Source organism: Podarcis melisellensis (genome assembly GCF_964234715.1).
Source record: "Podarcis melisellensis genome assembly, chromosome: 10".
In the NCBI taxonomy this organism is placed as follows: Eukaryota; Metazoa; Chordata; class Lepidosauria; order Squamata; family Lacertidae; genus Podarcis; species Podarcis melisellensis.
In genome coordinates, this window is record NC_138542.1 from 6,284,262 (window position 1) to 6,307,184 (window position 22,923).

The 22,923-nt window shown below is 41.6% G+C and overlaps 2 protein-coding genes across 3 annotated transcripts in view; one reads left to right on the top strand and one right to left on the bottom strand.

Moving 5' to 3' along the window:
- Window positions 1-12,136, top strand: part of FAM185A (family with sequence similarity 185 member A) — a 37,583-nt gene extending 25,447 nt beyond the window's left edge. The window contains exons 7-9 of the mRNA XM_081927846.1: window positions 3,812-3,910; window positions 5,160-5,294; window positions 11,792-12,136. Coding sequence (XP_081783972.1) covers window positions 3,812-3,910; window positions 5,160-5,294; window positions 11,792-11,907 — 350 coding nt within the window. The 3' untranslated portion in view covers window positions 11,908-12,136. The remainder of the gene's footprint in view (window positions 1-3,811; window positions 3,911-5,159; window positions 5,295-11,791) is intronic.
- Window positions 12,137-13,057: 921 nt separating this feature from the next.
- The window catches only part of FBXL13 (F-box and leucine rich repeat protein 13), a 70,801-nt gene continuing 60,935 nt past the window's right edge, over window positions 13,058-22,923 (bottom strand). The window contains exons 18-21 of one of the 2 annotated variants that reach the window (XM_081927675.1): window positions 21,410-21,493; window positions 17,519-17,653; window positions 16,285-16,448; window positions 13,058-13,842 (exon numbers count right to left, since the gene is read on the bottom strand). In XM_081927675.1, the coding sequence (XP_081783801.1) occupies window positions 13,623-13,842; window positions 16,285-16,448; window positions 17,519-17,653; window positions 21,410-21,493 (603 nt within the window). In that variant the 3' untranslated portion in view covers window positions 13,058-13,622. The remainder of the gene's footprint in view (window positions 13,843-16,284; window positions 16,449-17,518; window positions 17,654-21,409; window positions 21,494-22,923) is intronic. The other variant, XM_081927676.1, reaches the window with a different exon arrangement.

Here is a 22,923-nt window from a genome sequence, read left to right on the forward strand (position 1 = left end):
ATTACAATAAAAAAGAAAATAAAAGAAAATAAAAATACTTAAAAACACACAGATTTTCCATTTACTACTTTTCCTTTAACTTATTTCCCGGACCTCCTCATACCTCCCTTTTTTGTATTCCACTTCAAATTGTTGGTTCAGCAAATCCTTACCCTTAGATTTTTACCTGTTTATAACCTTTTTTTTCATATTCTCTTAAAGCATTACAGCTGGAAACCACTTAATTTCTATCCAACATCGTTCTAACATTCATTAATTTTACAATATTTCTGTAGGTAGTCTTTAAATTTCTTCCAATCTTCTTCCGCCGTCTCTCTTCCCTGGTCTCGGATTCTGCCAGTCATTTCTGCCAGTCCCATATAGTCCATCACCTTCGTCTGCCATTCTTCCAAAGTGGGTAGATCTTGTGTCTTCCAATACTTTGCAATAAGTATTCTTGCTGCTGTTGTGGCATACATAAAAAAAGTTCTGTCCTTCTTTAACACCAATTGTGCCTTCTTTAGGCTTCTGTAGCAGTTGGGCCTGGATCAGGGCTTCTGCTGGCTGACACCACCAGCGAGAGCAGCTTGGAATCTAGCTGATCCCAGGCCAGGTCAGAATGCCCTGTTTCTGGGCCTTTTGTTAGGCTCCACTGGTGGGGATATGGCGGCAAGCTCCATACCTGCATGTTCAACAGGTGGATGGGGAAGGCTTGTGCCAGCAAGGTGATATGAGCATCACTGTGGCAGCTGGTGAGAGGCTGCAGCCGACATGAGGCAGGTTTGGACTGCAGTGTGGCTAAAACTGTGGATGTAAAACTTCCACATGCGTTGTCCCAGGACTGGGTTGATAGTATCTTTGATCTTTCGAATATATTGGATCCTCTGTGTCCACAATGAATCTCCGGGACAGGACAAGGAAAGAAAACTGATAAAGCATATTTCCCGTCCCTCTTTTGTTCCGGGTTCTCTGATAACACCTGTAAGAAGCTGTACATCCCAAATGCTGACTTTATAAATGTATTCTAATTTAAATTCCTGTCCTGGAAATGTAGTTGGCCAGCTTTAGGAAACGCTCCCAACAGCATTCCAGATGGGAGACGCCCTATTAATCTGAAGACTGGGAACGCAGTCATTTTCTGACTTAATTCATCATTTATCATGGCCTGAGCGTATTTCAAAGTTTTGCACAGCAACAGCCACTTTCAGTAATCTGGCTACTCCATTTAAGCTCCTTCTATGTTTTCTACAGATACTGACTAAAAACCCCCAACACCAAATCCTGTTGTTTTTTTCAACCGATGAACCAGAGTGGCTGCGTTCCAGTCTCTCTCACAGGCTGACGTATCAAAACTCCTTTTGGGCTGGGTGGGACAAGACCACGTTTGAAGCTGTCTTCTCATCGTTGGTTGTTTACCATTTTTCAAAGCCAAAAAGATGCTGTCACTTTTTCAAATGACCTGAGTTGGCAGCTCTGCTTTTATTCTCAGGAAGAGATTGTGTTCCCTTATTTCATTCACATTCCTTGGCATATTATCCAGCTGTGTTGTCATGTACCCCTGGAACTGAAAGCGCATGAAATTGTGTGAGCAACTTCCAGTGCATCAGTTAAGAACAGAGTGCCTTTCTGAATGCATTCAAGGCTGCAGTTCTACATGGAACCCTGACACTTTTATAGGATCTTTTGACACGGAGAGCTGACCACACTCCAAGAGTAAACTATGACATCAAAGGTAATTCTAATATATCAAAAGGGAATTAGCATACATATTGAATATATGTGAAGAGATGTGAATTGACACAGACCTTCCTAAACTGTACACTAACAACAGGTTAACTTTCATAGAATTGTAGAGTTGGAAGGGGACCCCAAGGGACATCTAGTTCAAACTCTAGCAATGCAAGAATCTCACCTAAAGCATCCATGACAGATGACCATCCAACCTCTGCTTAGAAACCTCCAAGGAAGGAGAGTCCCTACTCCAAGGAAGTCTGTTCCACTGTCGAACAGCTCTTACTTTCAGAAAGTTCTTCCTGATGTTTGGTCGGAATCTCTTGTAACTTGAAGCCAAAAGAGCTAACAGTGAATAAGCAAGTTAAAACTAATTATCTGAGCTCGCGGTTCTAAAGCATGCCTGAAAACACATGGAAGAACTAGAATGCAGTAAAACTGATCTCTTCTGATAGTCTCCTTAAGCCGATAAACACAAATATAATAATCCTGTGTGAATTTCCCGTTCTTCCAATCCAAGTCCAGATGGTTTCCATATATCATCTCCTTCATAGATAACTTCAGTTTGTTGACTCTCATCCAGTCCATTACGGAGGCAAGACAATGGTCTGGCACAATTGCCAACCGCCATACCTGCAGATGTAAAGGAGAAATAGAGCTGTGTCCCATCAGCATATGGCTGATAACAGCGCACTCCAAAACTCTGGATGACCCCACTCAGTGGTTTCAAGTAGATGTTAAGCAGCATGGGGGATAATATTGAACCCTGAGGAACCCCAAGCATCACCCTGGAAATGACTATCCAAGTAGGATCAGAACCACCACAAAGCGGTGCCACCCACTCCCAACTTGGATATGCTCCAGAAGGATATCATGGTCGAGGGTATCTCAAACCACTGAGAGGTCAAGAAGGATTAACAGGGATACATTGCCCATGTCTCTCTCCCGAGGCAACCAGGGCAGTTTCTGTGCCAAAAACTGGGCCTAAACTCCACTTGGATCAGTTTCCTCCATGTGCACCTGGATGCGGGTCACACTGATGTATGTGTAGCAAACACAGGCTGTAATAGCACATTCTTGCTCTTTTTCTGGGAGGGGTGATCTGTCACATACATGGCCCAAGAGCTTAGTTAAAAGAAAAACTATGAACAAGTTAAATGTATTTATCATTGCTACAGGACAAACCCTGGAAACCTGAAGAACAAACCTGAATCTAGCTTTTGGTTTCCACTAGTTAAAAAACTCTTTCAAATAGCTCTTCCTTTTTTTGTCTAGTTGCGTGGTTATCTCTGAGATTTAGCTTTCAAACCACCATGACTTTTTCTGTTCCTTGTTAATAAATCCTTTGGATAAAATAAGTACATGTTGGGGGAAAATACTGGCAATTCAGCCTTAATCTGCAAAGATTTTTAGAGCATTTCCTGTTGTTTAGCTTCTGGGTTCAGCTTCAGATGTATTCTGAAACTCTCTTAATATCATAGTGTGGGGGTTTAGAATTTTTTTACAAAAAATAACAAGCAACTTTTGTTCCCTAGAGTTTGTGCAAATTAGCTTTTGAACAACTTTTAAATGCAAGCTTTTCTTTCAGTGTATGTATGTAGGGTGTATGTAGGGGGAAACATTCATCAAAAGCCTTGATAGCATGCAGAGACAGTTTAGAAAACAATGTTAGGTTTGTTATCTTTGTTACCCTTCGAAAACATGCTCCTTTTAGAATCACCCATACATCATTTTGCTTTTGGTGAACCCTTCTTCCTGTTTTCCTAGAGGAGGAAAAATGGAAATGTCTGATGAAAAATATCTACGTGGTTATCATGAACATTTTGAGAAGAACTAAGCTGTGTTACCATCTCTGAACAACTGCAGATGTTCTTTCTATGTTAGATGTTCAGTGAGTCTCAAACTATCTATTAAAAGTTTAAATATAGAGAGAACATTGTGTCCCTTCTTCTCTCTTCCCCCACAAAAACTCCACGGCACTGCTTTCGCCCTAGGAGCAAACATTTCAGAAACAGTCTTTTAATATGGGACTCACAAAATATACATACTATTTCATTGGAACCCACACGGCTCAAAATATTTTCATTCTTTTGTTCTTCAGATTCCTCCGAAGGATTCCTGAAAGCTTCTACACATCATGGGGAGATAGATGTTTACATTATCAACCAAAAGGGGGAAGTGGATCTGAAATCTCAGGAAGGTTAGTAAATAGTAATTTTGTATGTGAAGCTTTTACAGCTGAAGCACTTTTACTCAACAGCAAGTTCTTCTGATTTCAATGGGATTTGGCTCCAAACTAAATGCAGCATTATGTGTAAATAACCAATGTGCAAAGTTATTGAAATTTGCACTTCAACTTTGTGGCTCTGTGGAAAATATGATTTCTGCTCTCTCTCGTTCTTTTTTTTACATTTGTCCTGAGTGAGTCACTTAAATTACTATGGCAGAAATGAAGTTAACCTCCCTCTCAAACTGTAGAGCTCAATCAGGGCTTCCTGATAAAGTATGAAGAGAGTAACCCTTTCCAACAAGAAAAAGCAGAGGTGGCATGAGGATCATCATCCTGATAACTTCTTAGGTGTTCACTGCAACATCCAGACTTCGCACACACAAACCAGTATAGAGTCAAGATTTGTTGTCCAATATGGGCTGCGAGTCCTGGAAGACATGATCCCTGCTTTAGTAGCCACTTTCCACCTGGCCTAGGAGGGTGGAGCTCTGCCCGCTTGCTTGCCTGACTCCAGCTACAAAAGCTGAGGCTGCTGAAGAGGCCCGGCACCCTCTTGGCTGTGAGTCCTGGGGGGCCTGCTCACTGCCTTGCAGGCCTTTTCCCACCTGGCCTGGGAGGGAGGAGCCATGACTGACTCCAGCTACGAAAGCTGAGGATGTTGAACAGACTCTTGGGCAGGGGATTGCTTAGGGGGTCTTGTTGCTATTAATTATTTGCACCTTTAATTTTTAGATGTTATGATTTGCCTAGAAATGGTTCAGATTGTTCGTGTAGTTTTTGATGTGTTTTATTTCTTGTTTATGACTGCTTTTGTTTTGTTGGTAATTACATAAAGATTTCCATGTTGTCAAGCTGCCTTGAGCATGGTTTTAACTATGGAAAGGCAGCATACCAATATGTTGACAAAAGCAGCCAGCACATCGCTTTGGAAGAGGGGCATCCAATTTTGCCCTCCAGTTGTTGTGGACTCCAGCTCCCATCGTTCCTGACCATTGGCTATACCGGCTGGGGAAGATCCAAACAGGGCTCTGGAGTCCAAAAGATCTGGAGCTGCCATATTGCCTTCCTTTTGCTGGGTATAAACAGCAAGTCCACATTTCTCATGGAACTCTGTTTAATTATTATTATTTTTGGGGGGGGGGGTCTCTGACCCAAAGTGGCTTATGCCTGTCACCTTGAATTGTCTTAACACAAATCCTTTTGTTCTTGTTTATAATAGGCTCCATTACTGTCAAGGTACCTGCAACTCTTCAAGCTTATCTGCAGTTATCTGGGAGCAAGGTTGAGGTGAGCCCAGAGATCCAGTTACAGGAGACTCAGAATGCCTTTAGGGAGGACCGCATTACAGTTACAGGTGAGTCTTGTCTTGTAGACGCTCTCCCCATAAAACTTTGCTTTTAGGTATGAATCAAATTACTCTGTTAATTAAGTGTATGCGGTCAGGTTTGCAACCCTCTCCATGGGTGCAAATTATGTTTGTACCAGATTTCTCTCCATCATTTTTAGCCTAAACTGTAGTTAACACCAGTGCCTAGGCAATGCTTAAGTGGGGTTAACCTAGGAGGAGGGATGTGGTGGGGAGAAGCAATCTTGTTGTCCACGCTAGAGCTTTTAGTCATGGGATATCTTTACCGGGACTGTGATGGACAATTCTAAGTACAGAGAGCATAAATTCATGCTTGAACTGCACAAAACATCATGAGATGGGGGCAGGGAGCTACTCTACTTTGCTAAATGGAAAATTCTCAGAGAGAGCTGCACATTGTCTCTATTTTAGTCTTCTGAACTAAGAGCTTGCTTCACAAATAAGCGGCTCCTTAGAGAATGGCTCAAATGATGTGTATCTTGGGGGTGATTGATTTTTTTCTGCTGGGAAGAAGGAAAGAATAGATAAGTTCTGGTTTAGACTTGCCAGATGTAATTACTGTGCTTCTCAATACCCTTTGCTGATGTAGCACTTTAGAAACAAAAGGAATGCTAGCATAAATCCAAAGTTTGCCTTGCTTGCTATAGGCGAAGAATACATGGGAGACATGGAAGGTTGATTTACTTTTATAAACCTGTTATTTTCAGTCAAACACAATAAAATAATATTATATGCACCTTCAGTACAGTTTTCAAGTCCTACGGACAAACATCCTTTTGATACTCTGGTTTTCCCCCTTCAAATTACTGGTATAGGTTATTTCCTTTTGTTAGCAGTCCAATAACTTGTTCCCTGGCAAACTGCAGGAAAGAGTGATTTGTTACCATTGAGTCAAGAATGCTCGTTTGGGTTTTGCTTCGTCATATCCATGCACCACATCAAGGACCTTTATATATCCAAGGGCTGGCACCAGTTTTGCTTGGACAGTCAAAGCATAACAGAGGAGGCTGCTCCAAACTGCACTTCCAAGCTACGCACTTGTTTTGTTCCTCTAATTTAAACAGCCTTTGATGACACAAATATACACAGACACAGCCCAATACACAATTATCTGAGCTCAGGCAAGGTCATAGGAGAGTCAGAAAGGATACCTGACGAAGAATCAAATGTTAGGGAAGCCCACCTAGCCTGTTTTCTTCTTACATCATTGCCTCTCTCTCCTAGCCTATCAAAGACCTTCTTATTTAAGAAGCCATTTAGGTTGATGGAAGAGATTGAAACTAATTTTGTTGTTCTCGTCCAGGCTTTTCTCTGCTGCAAGTTAGAATAGATGTAATAAATGCATGCCCATGTTTGTAACTTTTCATCAAAACACAAATTTGCTTGCTTCATTGGTCCAGAAGCAAGCCATGCTATTCTTAACTACAAAAGATAATCCCAGTATGTGGGAAGGAGAACTGAAGTAAAAATAAAACTTGCAGAACTTTGTAGGGAAAACATTTTAGTGGCTCGCCAGTTGGAAACTGAGTCAATGAACTGTACGTAGTGGAATACTACAAATTGTGAACTATGTGAAACAGTTGTCTTCTGTGAAACTACTGGAGGCCCCAAAACAGGGTGAAACAATGGTGGTAGCAGCCAAGGATCTGCTGGATTTTAAATTAATTTTAATTTAATTTAATTAATTCTTCGTCATCCTTCACTATATTTAGTGAGCAAGCCAGGAATATAAACCACGATTGATCTCTCTTTCTTTGAATGGACAACAGTTTAAGCTATCCAGCATTTGCTGCGTTCAGATGTAACAGGGAACTTTTGGTTAATTTAAAACTGGAAGTAGTAGCTTTCAGTCTCCTGTGGCATGTGAAAGGGAATGGGGAAGTGTGGGAGCCCATGGCTTGCTGTGGGTTGTCTACACAGCACTGAACTATGACTTAGAGTTGCATATGAAGTGGTCTATAGAGACAGCATTTTAATATTTCAGGCAATGTTGAAATCATTCTCATTGTATTAGTAACTTGTTGGATCAAAGGTTGATCACTTAATACATCTGATATATTTATCTAATTGAATAAAAGAAAAAGCATGTTTATGTCAAGGCAAGTCTTCAGCAGCTTTTACATGACTCAGCTATTTCCCACCAGCCTTTAACTTCTATATGTATTATGTTTTCCAGCCAAGTAATTTTGCTTCCATATTAACACAAGCTCCTGTGGGATTTTCCTCCCAATTTCATTTAAAGGGTCGTGGAGTGAGTTCTCCACCTCTGGTGTTTCTCATGAAGCCCATTATATTTGCACAAGTTGTGATGATTAAAATATCTCGACCCTTTGTGACACTGAGAAGGAATGTCCCTGTTAAGAGCAAGGGAGCAACTTTGCCTTCTCTTGGTTTTGGAAGGATGGCCCTGAAGTGCAGCAAAGTATTCTGCAGCCTTCATATCAACAAAGAAAAACTTTGTTTTGGAAAATGAACATAGCAAACGTAAAAATAAACCAGCCTCGGGAGAAGACCCTTAGGACAGTTGAGCAAAGAGGCTTCCCAGACGCAACTGCAAGAAGCTAGCCAGGGCATACAGCATTCTTTCGCCCAAAAGATCTGGGGCAAAGATGCTGTATATCTTAGACTCCATTTATTAATATGGAGTCAGGCTGTGTAAATTACAAGCTTGGCAGCTACATTTGGAGTGGGCAGAACAAGCAAAGGAGCAATATACAACGTTTTTAATGCTCCCCTATAAATCTCTGTGTTGTAGTAACTGCAAATTAAAAAAAATAGATTCCCCCATCTATATTTAGCACCCTGCTCATATATTCCAAAGAAAACAGGAGGTGAGCCAAGGCATTTTAAAAGATGGAGAGTCTAGCCAGTCTATCATCAGAACCCAGCAAGCATGCAGCAGCCATATTGCTAAATAGTTTGTTTTGCAAAATGACTCACATTTTAGTCGTGTTAGAAATGGACCTTTAAACTCCACTAGTTGTATAAACATCCCATAGTATGATCTGCTGTACCTGTTTCAGGCATTTCACAGACCCATTGCAGTGGGAATGTTTTCCAACCCTAGGATTTTTTGGCCATCAGTATTGATCAAAGCATGGTGAGATTTCCACACACAACCCACCGCGGTGTGGATTCTAATGCTTGCTAAAGGCTGGGTGGTTTATCAGGTGATAAGGCCTTTTAATAAGGTATTTTAATATATAACATTCATGGTTTTTATTCCATACTAAGATGGTCATTTACTGTTTGAATACACTGGGCAGAAATAGAGAAAGAAAAAAGTGTGGGGTCTTGTTCCAGCTCACAGTGATAGGAGGGTACCATGTTGGTCAGATTACTGTAGTGTGCTTTAGGGTTTTAAAAATCATTATTGAGAAAATGTAGCCATACCTTGGCGATGAGGGGCTAAGTGAGGTATGAGCATTATAGATCTTAATGGCATCAAAGACCTAAAGGCACTTTTTGAAACAGGTAGATGTTTTTCCTACGAAAAAGAGAATAAATTCAAAGAAAGCAGGAAATGTTTTATAGACTTCTTTGAATAAACTTTTAAGACTGTGAGAACAGATGAATCATTTATTCCTCCAAATGGCAAAGTAAAATAACACTTCAGCAGTGTACAGTGGTACCTCGCAAGACGAAATTAATTCGTTCTGCGAGTTTTTCCGTCTTGCGAATTTTTCGTCTTGCGAAGCACGGATTCCCATAGGAATGCATTGAAAATCAATTAATGCGTTCCTATGGTCAAAAAAAGTTTAAAAATCACCAAAGTGTACAGTACTGTACATACATTTTCTAAGACTCTGGGGGACAACTCGAAGAAGGTTCCTCTTCCACTCTTTGCTTCTTGCTGAAGAACCTGTCCATGGTCTGCTGCTTCATCCGCCTTTTCAGCACCTCCCTGAAAGACGACATGACCCTCGTATCAAAAGTGTTCGCAAGGTCACGTGTCAGGTCCTTGTCAGGGTGGTGCCGCTGTGCAAAAGCCTGCACATCTTTCCACTTCTGGCAAATGTCCCTCAGTTCTTTCTTCTCCTTCTTCATCTCGCCGGCCTCTGCAGCAGCAGTCTTCTTGGGCCCCATGGCAGCACAGCTCCTACCTTCGCAACCCCCCCCCAAAAAAATAAAAAAAATCAGTGCTTCACATCCAAAAAATTCAAAAGCACCAAACCTCCTAGAAAACACCCCAACCCAAAATCCAAAACCCCCCCAAAAAGTTTTAAAAGTTTAACTTACCAAATGGCTGCAAAAGAAGTTTTGGAAAAGCTTCAAAAATCACCAAAGTCTTCAAAAACCTCAAAAAAGGCTACCACACCGCGTGCTATGAGTTGCTCCTCGAAGTCAAGTCGCAACTGCACCTCTTCAAGCAATGCACCCTGGGTATTAACGGTTTTAAGAAAAAGGAAACAAACTTGCAAGACGATTTCGTCTTGCGAAGCAAGCCCATAGGGAAATTCGTCTTGCGAAGCAACTCAAAAAACGAAAAACTCTTTCGTCTTGCAAGTTTTTCATCTTACGAGGTACCACTGTATTGAGGAAGAGGTCTTCCTTCAATAACAGCTGAGTGACTAGGAGTGAAGCAACAACATTAGAATAGAAATAATCTGGCCACAGTGGTCTGTATGGATGCACTTTGCCACACTTGATAGCACACATTTAAGAAGCAAGCAAACTTTCACACATTAACCACTTGATAAGCTGGTGATTTATATTCACCCATTATATGGCTGGTGCCAGTCTTAGTGCCATATCTAGCACAAAATTTGGCACTACGGGACACAGAGATACAAAATATGGCAACTAAATTAAAAGATGTTGGTTTTGGTATCACCAGGATTCTAGTGCTCTTGAAGGGCAACAGCACTTGAAATGTGTATGTAATACTAGCTCAGCTTCTTCAGAGATCTCACATGCACTAGATCTCTTTACAGATTTATACTTGGGGTAGGACTAGCCAGTGTGGGTGCCTTCCAGATGTTATTGGACTCCCAATCTCATTAGCACCAGCTAGCATGGCAAATGGAGATGCATCATGGGAGTTGTAGTTCAGCTCATCTGGAGGCTACCACTGCTCGACCTGGAGCATGATCCTGCACCACCACAGAGGGATTGGCATTGGAGCTCAGTAGAGTCCCTGTGCACTTTCCTGTCTTCTTCTTGCTCTCCTCTGTATCCAAGTGCAAATTAATGGCGCTCTGAACTCTGAACCCAGCATAAAAATGATGTGGTATTAATGTAACATAAAGGAGGCAATAATACATTACCACTTAAGAAGGGTTTCAGTCTTCACCAGAGCCTGTTGCCTTTTCTCTTGTGGATTAAATTCTTGAAGTGACTCCAAAACACGTAGAATCTAATAACTCAAGTGTAGATGCTAAACGGCCACAGCTGAAAGAAGGCCTTTCTAGAAAGCTATGCGTTTTTCCTTTACCGTGTGTTTTGGATGGAGAGAGCCAGGTCCTGAGTACATAAATTGTGTTGAATTTTAAAGAGGAAATAGACCTTCAGGTGTAAAAATAAAACAAATAGTCATGAGTTTGAGAAGTGTTCTGTACACTATGAGACTCTGTCGCTGGCACCTGGTTTATATAGCGGCAGAGAAAACCTTAAATCCATCAGGAAAAAGATCAGTATTGCTTCAAATACAGTAGGCATCCTTATACTGTTTTTAGTTGTACATTTTGTGACTTAAGTAAATAATTTTGGCCATTTTTCCTGTGAGAGGTATGCTAACTTTTACTTCCTCCAAGGACAGTCCGCTGTAGTTTGCACTTATGAGATATGACTAATTTCAACAGAATATTCTTAGGGGAAGGAACAGATGCCTAAAATAAATGCTTTCCCATAAATCATTTGAGTTCAAACAAAGGCGCTAAATTGTTTTATGCACATAATATCCTTCCAACTTAGCTACTCGTTCATTTTCATCTTTTGGAGGCTTACCCAGGTTACCTCTGGAATACAGTTTTGCTTTGTTTTCTAAATCCAGAGGCTGAAAACAGATTTTGGAGCATAGCTTAGCCTTGGAAGATAAGATTAAAGCATAGAAGTCCATGGATTCTAGTTTGCATGGAGTGGTAAGAAAATGATTCATTCAGCCTGCTACAGCTGTACTCAGCTTATGGCCAGCAAGAGAAACTGAGTCCCAAACTAGGAATTGTGACAACCTGAATTTAAGAGCTAGCTTTCTGCATCCACAGGATTTGCACTGGGAAAACATGTTTCTATAATTATGGACTATCGGTAGGCTTGATTTAAAATCAACATAATGCAAAGACACATTATTCTTCCCCAAATCTATTCTGCTGAGACTTTGCTGCGATGAGTCATGGTATGATGTCAAGGAAGAAACCAAGCAGCAGGACATGTCATGATTTATTCCAGTAAAAATTTCCATGAAGGTAAAAATGAATCTGCTTAGAAAAAGGGCCCAGAATGAATTTGTGAAATTAACTACCATAACTTTTCTTTTGTCCATTTAGGCCATATGAATCAACAGGATAAACAAGGAAAATATATTAAAGCAGAGACAGAAAATGGCACAGTTCATCTTAAAAGTCAAACCTGGTTCCAGTCTGTGAAACTGAAGGCCTCATGATGGAGTGAATAATCTTTACTTAATCAAGAAACAATGCAGAAAGATTACTGTAAATCTTGCCCACTGTTTGCATATAAAATGCACTGAGGCATGTTTTAGTGTTTCTGGTGTCTTTGGCTTCAAATGCTCAGAAATCAATGGAAACAACCTTTCCCCCCCAACTTTATTGATCACTTTAAGCAGCCAAGCTTTCAATAAATACCCTGAATATTAAAATGCTTAATCCTGAGTTGGTTTTTTTTGCTTTTCTCCACCTTTCTTCTAGGCTGTTAGCCCCAATTCTCTCCCTCACTGCTTCTGGCACGATAGTGGAGGAAGATCTCTCCCCACACTGGTCCCCCACGTTTTTATAGGAATATTGGATAGCAAGTCACTGAGGACGATGCAGTGCAAGAAAGCCTCCATTCAATGCAGGTTTGAGTAGAGCAGCTGTTGGACTACAATTCCCATCATCCCTGACCATTGGTCTTGCTAGCAAGGGATGATGGGAATTGTAGTCCAAAAACAGCTGGAGACCCAAGGTTGGGAAACACTGGAGTAGAGCCAGAATAACGCAGTGGAGGCCAGAGGTGCTCCCAGCAGACCTTGGGAGTCATCACCACCTCTCCTCACCCATAGGACAGACGGTTGGCGTTAGATCAGATCTCCCCAGTGTGCACTCACACCCACAGTGGTAACCCATCAGCATTTCTGAGGCCTCTGCAAGTGACAGAAAGAAAGCAGGCCGACGTTTGCCAGCCTACGAGGGTGGCCTCGGTCATCTGGAGGGGGTGAATCAAGCTGCTCCCAATCTGCTATGAGGGTCTCCTAAATCTCCAGAGCAGATTTTGGTGGCTCACAGGAGGAAAAGAAGGCTCAGTTGCCCAAGCAATAGTCTGTTGCACTCATGCACCGACTCCCTCAATTATTTATTTACTAAAAATACTGATATATCACTTTGTACTCCCCCATTCTCTCAAAATAGCTTTAAAAAGCTTTGCACGATACAATCACATAAACTACAGTATCAGAACGAGTGAAGCAAGACTATCATTTCCAAAGTTGCATGGCATAAGGCACATGATACAGCCAAGCAGCTCTGCCTTTAGTCAGTGAATGTGAAATACTACCATGTTGGGTTCCATTATTGAAGAAAGGCAGGACACCTATGTAATAAGTAAACAATAAATAATGTTTATTATTTGAGGGATGTGTGTTTCACTTGCGCATTTTAGGTAACGTGTGGGTGAAACTGATTGGCATACAAACTATCTCAACACAAGATACACTTAATACTCCATAGATAAAATGCTGTGCTGCACCTTTTTTTCCTTTTTAAGGCCTCCTTAGTTGGAATGACAGCTGGAGAATTCTGAGCTTACTAAGGGGCAGAATGCTGTCTTCAACAACCAGAAAAATACCAACTTAATTTTCTTAAATGTACATAGCACTAAACTGTACACAAATTATGTTAATTATTTGTAGAGAAAGCTAAGCTCTTTGTTGACTGGTGTTCAAAGAAGAACTGAACAAAATAATAACATTTATTTGACTGAACTAATTAGGAAAGACAGTAACAATGTTTTCTAGCATGACTTGTACTAGCTATCAAACTAAAAACAATCTTAAGACAATGCATCATTATCTTCTTAAACAAAACAAAAATGAGTTTCCATTTCAATTCTTTGTGCTTAAGGCTATTAGACATATATGATTACCAGTATTCTGTAGAGGTTCTATTGTGGGGAGAGACTGAATTCCACACTTTTTTCTGCTGAAGGGGATAGCATGGAGGGTGTGCTGGACTCTATACTTGGTTCTATGCTTGGCCGAGGTTTTTTATGTTTCTTTGGAATGGGTGTGTCATCCTTGGTATCATAACCAAACCACTGAGGAGGTTCTTCATCGTTGTATTCGTATTTCTGGAGCCTTGGTGCAAATTTTAAAACTGCTTGTCTGAAATAGATAGATGGACAGACACTATTAATGTACATACAGTGGTACCTCAGGTTAAGTACTTAATTCGTTCCGGAGGTCCGTTCTTAACCTGAAGCACCACTTTAGCTAATGTGGCCTCCTGCTGCCACCGCGCCGCCGGAGCACGATTTCTGTTCTCATCCTGAAGCAAAGTTCTTAACCTGAAGCACTCTTTCTGGGTTAGTGGAGTCTGTAACCTGAAGCGTATGTAACCTCAAGCCTATGTAACCCGAGGGACCACTGTATAAGTCTTTCCTCTGAAGGAATCTCTTGTGTAAAACATAGATATAGCAAAAAACTAGAGGACCCTAAAACCACCTGTGTGCTTGAGCTCCTAACCCACTTTCAGGATTCTGTCACAGAATATTCACAAAGACTAATTGCTCATAGTGACTATGATAGCAGCAATAATTTAGAAAAATTGCATAGGTTCGGAGGGCAAGACAACTTGGCACTGATTCAATGAATACAATTTAACATACACTAATACTTGTAACACAACTTCCAGGTGGTATGCTTCTTGAAGAGGTCAACAAAAATAATGAAACCATTACATATACACATACTTGAAGTTGGCCATTAGAGTAAATAACAAGTTTTTAAAGAACACCACCATCGTTAAGTATTACAGAGGCAAAATGGCAAGCTCCAGCAACAACTCCAGCAAAGCTGGTGCCAAACCTATTGGTCCGCTTTCCTTTGGATCGCATCAGCGAGGTTGAGGTTCGGGGGTGGGGTCCTCACAACTATGGAACACCCTCCCATCAGATATCAAGGAAATAAGCAACTATCTGACTTTTAGAAGACATCTGAAGGCAGCCCTATTTAGGGAAATTTTTAATGTTTGATGTTTTAATTTGTTGGAAGCCACCCAGAGTGGCTGGGCAACCCAATCAGATGGGTAGCATGTAAAGAATTACTTATTTATTTATTTATTTATTTATTTATTATTATTATTATTATTCACACTGCCTGGGCTTGCACCCCAGGGTCGTCACTGGTGCACCACCCCCGGAGGCACACTCCACTGTCTCTCGAGACAGAAGGATGCCCACAAGTGGAAAGAGGTGTGTGGTTTTGTTATGGAAATATGTATTTTTTTGTAAATAGCCCCAGGGAAGCTGAAGCATCCACCAGACCATAGTCAGAACAACAAAAATCCTCTCCAAATATGCTACTTGCTTTCCAAGGGAACTTACTATTTGTCCTGATGGAAGCTTCCCATGAAATGTAAATAGTGTGCCAGGAGAGGCAATTTTAGCTGAGACTTTGGCAGTGAAAGAAAGACTTGCATTTCTCCTTCACTCCATGTCCCTGAGCAACTCAAGCTTTAGGTCCGGAGGGAGTGGGATTAATATAACAAAACATGCATATTATGGCAAGAACAATTTGGCCAGAGAGGACATTAAAAGCTGGACTATACAATATGCTGTTCATATAAATTGCATCTGAGAAAGCAAATAGCACTAATGGGTGCTTGTGGTTCTTACCTTTCAACCCTGCTGAACTCAGAAGGTACAGCCCTGGGAACATCATATGTACAATCTTCATTCATTTTAATAAGACTTAGTTAGAAGTAGTTCTTCACAGAATGTAGTTTTGTTTCCCCCCAATAAGATGGATGTGTCTATGAAGCCCTAGTGGTCAGGGTCAGACACTGTGTTGGATGGGACTTAATTCCCAGAAAAGTGTGTATAGGTTTGCACCTAAGTTTGGTTGGTTGACATCTGTCTGTCTTGGGAGACAATGGAAGAGTGTGCCTTCAGGGGTAAAATCAAACCCCTGGAGAGTTGCTGCGGCTAAAGAAACATGTTTTGTTGCAGCTGGGGTAGATGAAGGCCGATCATGATGAAGGTTGACCATTGGGACTATTTTGTTAGCAAGAATGTTATTGCGATGACTCTTTTGGTACATGATGTATAGTAGCTTATGTGGTGATCTGCAAACAGATTAGTCCACAAGAAGACCAAGCTCATCCACAACTTGATTGCTGACATGAATCAGATACCTTCACTGTACACTAAAAACATGTTTGTTTAGGGAAGCCTATTCAGACTTGTAGAATGTTGACATGTTTTACAATCTGTTTTTACAATCTGTTATCACTGATTTTAATTAACTCTGAATGATTTAAATAGTAGTTTTTAACTGGGTTGGGGTTTTTTTTACTAATAATTTTATTCTTTTTGTGCACCACCTTGAGGTTTTTATTACAATCAAGGGGTATATAAATCTTGTGAAATAAATAAAAACTGGACTTCTAGAGCAGAGTTTCCCAACCTTTGGTCTCCAGCTGTTTATGGACTACAATTCCCATCATCCCTGACCACTGGGTCTTGCTAGCTAGGGATGATGGGAGTTGTAGTCCAAAAACAGCTAGAGGCCAAAGGTTCGGAAACACTGATCTAGAGAACAACTTACCTGGTAATATTTGGGCAGTACAGCATCTTAAGAATTCGAAGCTGAAGGCAACCTTTCCACAGACACTTAAGTGTTCTGTCAGTAATACACATGCAGCCTGAAATATCTAAATAGTGCAGAAAAGGGCATTCTGCAGCCACAAACTGAATGCCGGTATCAGTGACCTGTCAATGAAGCAAAAAAAGATACTGTCAGAGCTGCCCAAGGTCCCAGCTCACAGAGGACCAACGCCAGTTCTTGTTATATACAAAAGTCTTTATTAAGGTTCAGTTTCCATTCCAAAGCCGCTGTGCGCAGCTCTACGTCTCAACCCTAGACCGCTGAAGCTCCGTCTGAATCTCCTCCCCCCAGACACCAGTTCAAGACCCTAGCCTTGCTCCACCTCCTCCTTTGCTCCTTTCTCCTCTGGGTCCTTCTGACCGCTGGGGTGTTGCCCTTTCTGGACTCTTCTGATGCTGATGCTGACGAGTCCCCGGATTCTTCCCCCTGCCTCCGGCGTGCTTTAGGACCTGGCTCCCAGTCTGCGCTCCTGGCTGTCCCGCGCGCCTGTGCATTTGAACTTGGCGCGCGCGCCCAGCCGGTAACCTTCCTCCTGACCGTTACACTGCTCCTTTCACTGCTCCCTCCTTCGGGGGGGCTAACTGGATCTGACTTCCCCTCTATTCCCTCCCTCAGCGACAGGGGCGTGGTCAGCCCTGACTCATCTTCTCTTTCCCCTGGAGTGGAAACCGGTCCTGACATCTGGGACTCTTCCCCCCCGCTACGCTCTGGTGGGGAACATGGTCCCGATCTCCAGCTGCTGCTTTGGGAGTCACCGCTGGTTCCTTGCTTCTGGTGCCTCCCTCCCGGGAACCCCCTTGCTCTGGCTATCGGTGCCCCCTTCTGGGAATCTTCCGAATCACTGGACAGACTCATGGAATCTCTTGCCCCACTGTCTTCCTCACCTACACTGCCCTCGGATTGTTCCCCTTCGCTCTCCGCTTCCTCCTTCCCCTGTGCCTCCGCTCCTGAACCCCTGACAGATACACTTTGGATGGAAATAAGGAATTATTAGCGACAGCTAAGAGAAGAAAAGTTTTAGTAAGCTCATAAAATATTTAAGGTCTATTTAAGGCATTACCACCAAAGCCTTTAGCACTCATACAAGCAACACTGACAATGATTTTAACAGAACAAAGTCTCTATGTTCAGTAACAGAGTTTCTAATACTAGTTGTCTTTCTTTTCATACATACCTTGGGACAACCAGTCACACTTAGAATTGTAATTCTGTGGCAGTTGAATGCCAAATTTTTTAATGAATTATTTGTTAACTGCTGGTTATAAGATAAATCAACGTGGTCTAGGCGTTTTAAATCAAGGCAGAATCTCTGGAACAGAAGTCACAAATCAATCAATCAATCAATCATTCTCAAATTTACCCAGAACACTTAGATTTAAGGTTTCACAATGCACTCATGCTGAATATAATCTGCTAATCTTCTCCAAATACTTGATATACTTTTTCTCTCATCAAATGGCTGGAAAAAATATTAAAGGAACATAGGAAGCTGCCTTATACGGAGCTAGACCATAGGCCCAGTGCTATTTTTCTAGAAAAAGAGGTGCTGGAACTCACCATGAACACCTCCCTCTTCTCTTAGAATGGCAATGGCGCCTACCTGAGAGGTACTAAAACTGCCACAACCCTCCTGAGAGGTGCTGGAACTAAGTTCCTGTGAGTCCCCCTTAAAAAGCTCTGCATCTAGCCCAGCTATCATTGGCATGGATGGACAGTGGCTCTCCAGGGTTTCAGATATGAGTTTTTTTCTAATCACACCTGGGACATTCTGCTTGCAAAGTATGAGCTGTGGAACTGAGCTACTTCCCTCCCCTAATGAGTTCAGTTATCTACTGACTGCAGTCAAGAAAAGCTCATTTGAATGATCTGTACATGCTTCTGTGCTTTTTCAAGCCTCCAAACTGCTCTTGGATTTGATTTATTAATTTTTCATAGTGGTAAGAACAAAAAGGGACTGCAAGGAAAGAAAGAATTGCTTCAAGCTTGGTGAAGGCATAAAATGTGATTCAGTGTAAACAAGTGTAAGGTGATGCACATAAGGGCAAAAAAATATACGATAACAGGGTCTGAACTTGGTGGTGTCTGACCAGAGAAAGAACTTAGTGGGCTGATCAAGTATAAAATGAAAGGGATGTGTGCAAATCTGAATAAAATTTTGTAAAATCTAAATGAAAAAATATATAAAACAAATCTAAATTTCTAAATCTCCCTGATAAGACACAACATTCTCTCTCAAGAAATTACTCCTCTCATCAGATACTGCAGATAGAAAATGTGCAGACTTCACAACTGTATTTTTATCTTGTCCACCCAGTATGTGTATATTAGTAAATAAATTTCAATATTGCAAATTGACATAAGTTTCCAGAGATCCTTTCTTCCAAAGGAACCCAAACGCTGTGAAGCACTAGACCCCTGGAATGTCTCACTGCTTGAGAAAAAGGTACTCATTTGAGACTCTTAAACTTACTAAACTGATGATGAACAGTTTTAAACCTCAAAAGATCATATCCGTAGTTCTTCCTGCTTTCAAAAAGTACTTGTGCTAATTAATCACATTGTCTCAAACTTGCATTTTTATAGCTGATCATTTTGTAGAGGGAAAATAATTCAACGAAACTGCCTTGGCAACACTGGTGAACCAAACATAATCTGGCAATCTTAACACATAAAAGTGACAGAAAACAGCTGTTGTATACTTTTTTCAAATAACACTCTTATTTAGTAAGCTGGTTATTTTTAGAATATACTCTAGACAAGGCTTCAAAGCCCATCTCACAATGTAGGAGCTAATTCAGTCTGGAAATATAGGTCCAAACTAGACGACCAGATTTCCCTTCTTTTTAAAGCATCCCTGAATTGAGTTGGGACAACTACTCTGGAAGAGAAGTGTTAACCTTATCTTAGCCACCAGCTCCTTCAAGTTTCTATTTGCTCAATTAACAGAGGCATACAAAAATAGGGGGTTTTTTCATTCTTGTTTATTTAAGCGGAACGTATCCTCCAAGAATGAACAAGAAGAATTAAAATTACACACACAAAAATACAATCCCTGGGAAAAATAATGATGATTATTGGTGTTGGGAGGTAGTAATTTTCTAAAGAAGATTTGGTTTATTTATAAATATCAGGATATTCTTGGAGCGAGGACTTATCTCCTTGAGAAGGATTTGAGAAAGAGAAACTCAGCACATGGTTTTGGTGTGTTCCCCACAAAATTTTAAAACATCTGATAGTGCAAGTGGCCCTCAACATCTAGTGCTGAAAGAAGAGAACTGGGAGAGATTAAAGCCCATGGTCTAACTACAATCTGTTGTATGACGTTAGGAGTCAAGAATCTCCATCTATGTCATCATCGCATTGGCTCACATGGCCCCTAGCAGATGGATCCAAGTTGCATCCTATATGATGTTACACCAGTTATAAAGAAGTGATTAAAGTCACTGTAGCAAGCAAAAAAGACATGTTCCTTGGAAATTTTGATTAGCTTTAAGGAACTGACTTTGTGGAAGAGAAATTGTTAATCCCATTTAAATAAAGTTTCAGTTCCACGCAGCTTTCTCTAAATGCTTTTCCTGATATCTGTATGAAAGCCCAGATGACTACATAATGGCTTTCCATAAATTAGACAGGATATCTGTACTTTTAACACAGTTGCTCCTTACATTACAATAAACTAGGAACATGGAGGCACACTGGAAACTCCATTCATAACTATTCTCCAAAGAATAAATTATTCTGTCAAATGTGTGCTTGTGCATTATCACATGCATACAGAGCAGCAAAATTCAAACCAGCTCTGTGTGGCTGTAGATAATGAATCCAACAATAGATTGATGGATGCTTGAATTTTATGGCGGAAAGGTACTAATTCATAGGATAGAATAGTCATTATTTTCATAGTCGTTACTTGATAAAATGTGATGATCACTGTGATTTCTGTGCAAGATTTTTGGGCATTTTTCGGAATATAGATTAAAACATAGCAACTGTATAAGTTTGTAGTGAAACCATGTTATTTCTAATGCAGGGTTAATATTTTGCTAAATTAATTCACCAAAGAGTCTCTTTCTATGCTTGCACAAGTCTTTCTCCTCAACTACTAACATTATAGGTGTTTAAGATTTCCTCCTGTTCTTGAAATAGTTACTTCCTTCATGATGGTTGTTTCAGCTTCCTTCTGCTGAGTTCTCCCCAGGAATCTGTCCTCAGTCCTTTCTCTCTCTTTTTAGCACACACCAGACACAAATGACGGGACACCATTTTTATTGCAAAGCTGCAATTTTCTATCCACAATCTGTTTTTTGTCTCAGCCATCTTATCAGAATCCCATGAGGGCTGCATAGCAGCCACTGCCAAAAACACATCCTGTTTTAAATAAGCCCTGCTAAAAAGTAAAGGCAAAACTGCCATTGGTTGCTGTGCAGAGACATTTTTCACTTCTTAAAATGTTCTAGTTAAATCTCCCTTCCTGGGGTGAATATTATCTCTTTCCACATTCCAAAACTCTCAGTCACTCAGCTTCACTTCCCCACATTTGCATCTATAAGGCTCAGGAGTTCAGAGCAAGAGCAGCGCAGTGGTTAACAATATGAGCTAAGAAACTGAAACCGCCAATTCAAATCTCAACTCATCCTTAAGTTTCCTGGAACACTCGACACAAGCCACTATTTATTTATGTAAAGTGGTTTTACAGCCCTTCAATTATATTTCCAGGGCAGTTTACAAAAAGAATAAAACAATGAAAATGTAAATACACAATATATCATAAGCTAAAAGCTATAAAAATCATAAAAGCAGCACACAATAATGTGCAATATAAAAAAGTGTTGTAAAATAAAAAGGTCATAATGGTCTGGAGCTGAAAGGACAATTAAACAGCCCATGCTGGCATATAAAGGAAACCAGCCATGGCTTGAGTACATTTTCCTAATGGCAACATGTTTCAACAGTTTTAAGGAAAAAACCTCAACATATTTACTATTTCATTGTAAATCAGACGTATTCAAGAGTGACATACATGTACTGATGCTTGTAACATACAGAACATAGGATCTTATTTTACCTTAATTCCTGTATCAGTTAACAGCCTGCATTCTGATATAATAATCTCCTTTATTTTCCAGAGTTTGCCAAGAGCATCCAAAGCCTAAGAATGTTTTAGACAAATATTAGTTTATTGGCACATGTATGTAAAAAACCTGTTATACTATGTAATGTATTTATTTTGCTTTGCTGTTATTCAGTGCTGTAGGTCCCCCCTCCCCAGTACCTTTTCAAACATGCGTTCTTTTACCAAAACAAAACATAGTTGGAAACTTAGGAACAAGCCATGGATTTGTGCACTCGCTTGTTTGTATGTCCTTCCCTCTACAATCTGCATAATCCTAGTCTGCTATAACTGCCCCAGTGGAAACAAAATGTAATGAAAACATCACAAAACACCATAGGAGGAGTTCAGCAAAACCAGATCATGTGTGGTCAGGGGCGTAGGAAAGAGGGGCAGGGGGGGCGGTCCGCTCTGGGTGTCTTCCCTGAGGGGGGGTGACAAAAAGGCACACTGCAGGGGGCTCACCCAGCTGTCCCCGTGCTTGGCAGATCGCGCCACCTTCACGCGCAGCGGATTACCCCGCCACACCAGCGGATCGTGTTGCCCCCCTACGCAGCTTCTCTGTGATGGCCTGGGAATCCGATTCAGAGGCTGAACCGGAGGAATCCCAGCCTCCACAGGAGTCCCCACCTCCAGGGCCGGCTGAGCTGGGGCAGGGCCTTGATTCTGAAGCGCCTGCACCTGTGCCGTATCCTCAGGAGCAGGCACCAGGTGAATCCACTCTGGCTCCAGAGGTGGTTGAGGACTCAGTGCCTACAGGTGAGCCTCCTCCGGGCCCAGTAACCCTTCAGCCTCTCCTGAACTGCAGAGGCTCAGGGCAGAGAGGCGAAGGGAACTGGTTTCCCCCAGGAGGAGTGCTCGCCTTAAGGCCAGGAGAGGCGGGTCTCCTGGGGGCCGGGGCCGCCCCTGGCCTCAGAGAAGATAAAGGCCAGTCAGCCCAGTCCCAGGTTGCGGGAGCAACGTCGTTGATGAGCTGTTTCGGCCAGCATCCAGTCCTGTTTCCCCCAGAGTTCCTGTCCTTGCCCGGCTTCCCGCTGTGGACCCCGCTTTGCCAGAGGAGGACTGTCTGCTGACCCTCAACTCAGGTCCTGGACCTCACCCCACGGTAACCTCCCTCCTGGACCAGCACATTCCTCCTGAGTGCACGACATGGGATCTGGGCACCCATGCAGCTAACTCAGCGACTTTCCCTGCCTTAGCTGGAGACTGACAAGAGAGGGAGAACAGGACCCTTTGGTTTGATCAGGGAAGGCTATTCTTACGTAGCAGGGATATTTACAATAAAGCTACCAAGACACAAGCCCCCCCCCCCCCGCTTATCTATGTCCAATTGATTATTGTGATCCATGTGTGCCAGGTATTCAGCAACTAATAATAAAAATAATAAACAAACATGTCTTTCAAACACAGAAGCTGGATGACGCGTTCTCAGTTTGATTCAGCCAAGAGATACATCAGTGCCTCCTAAC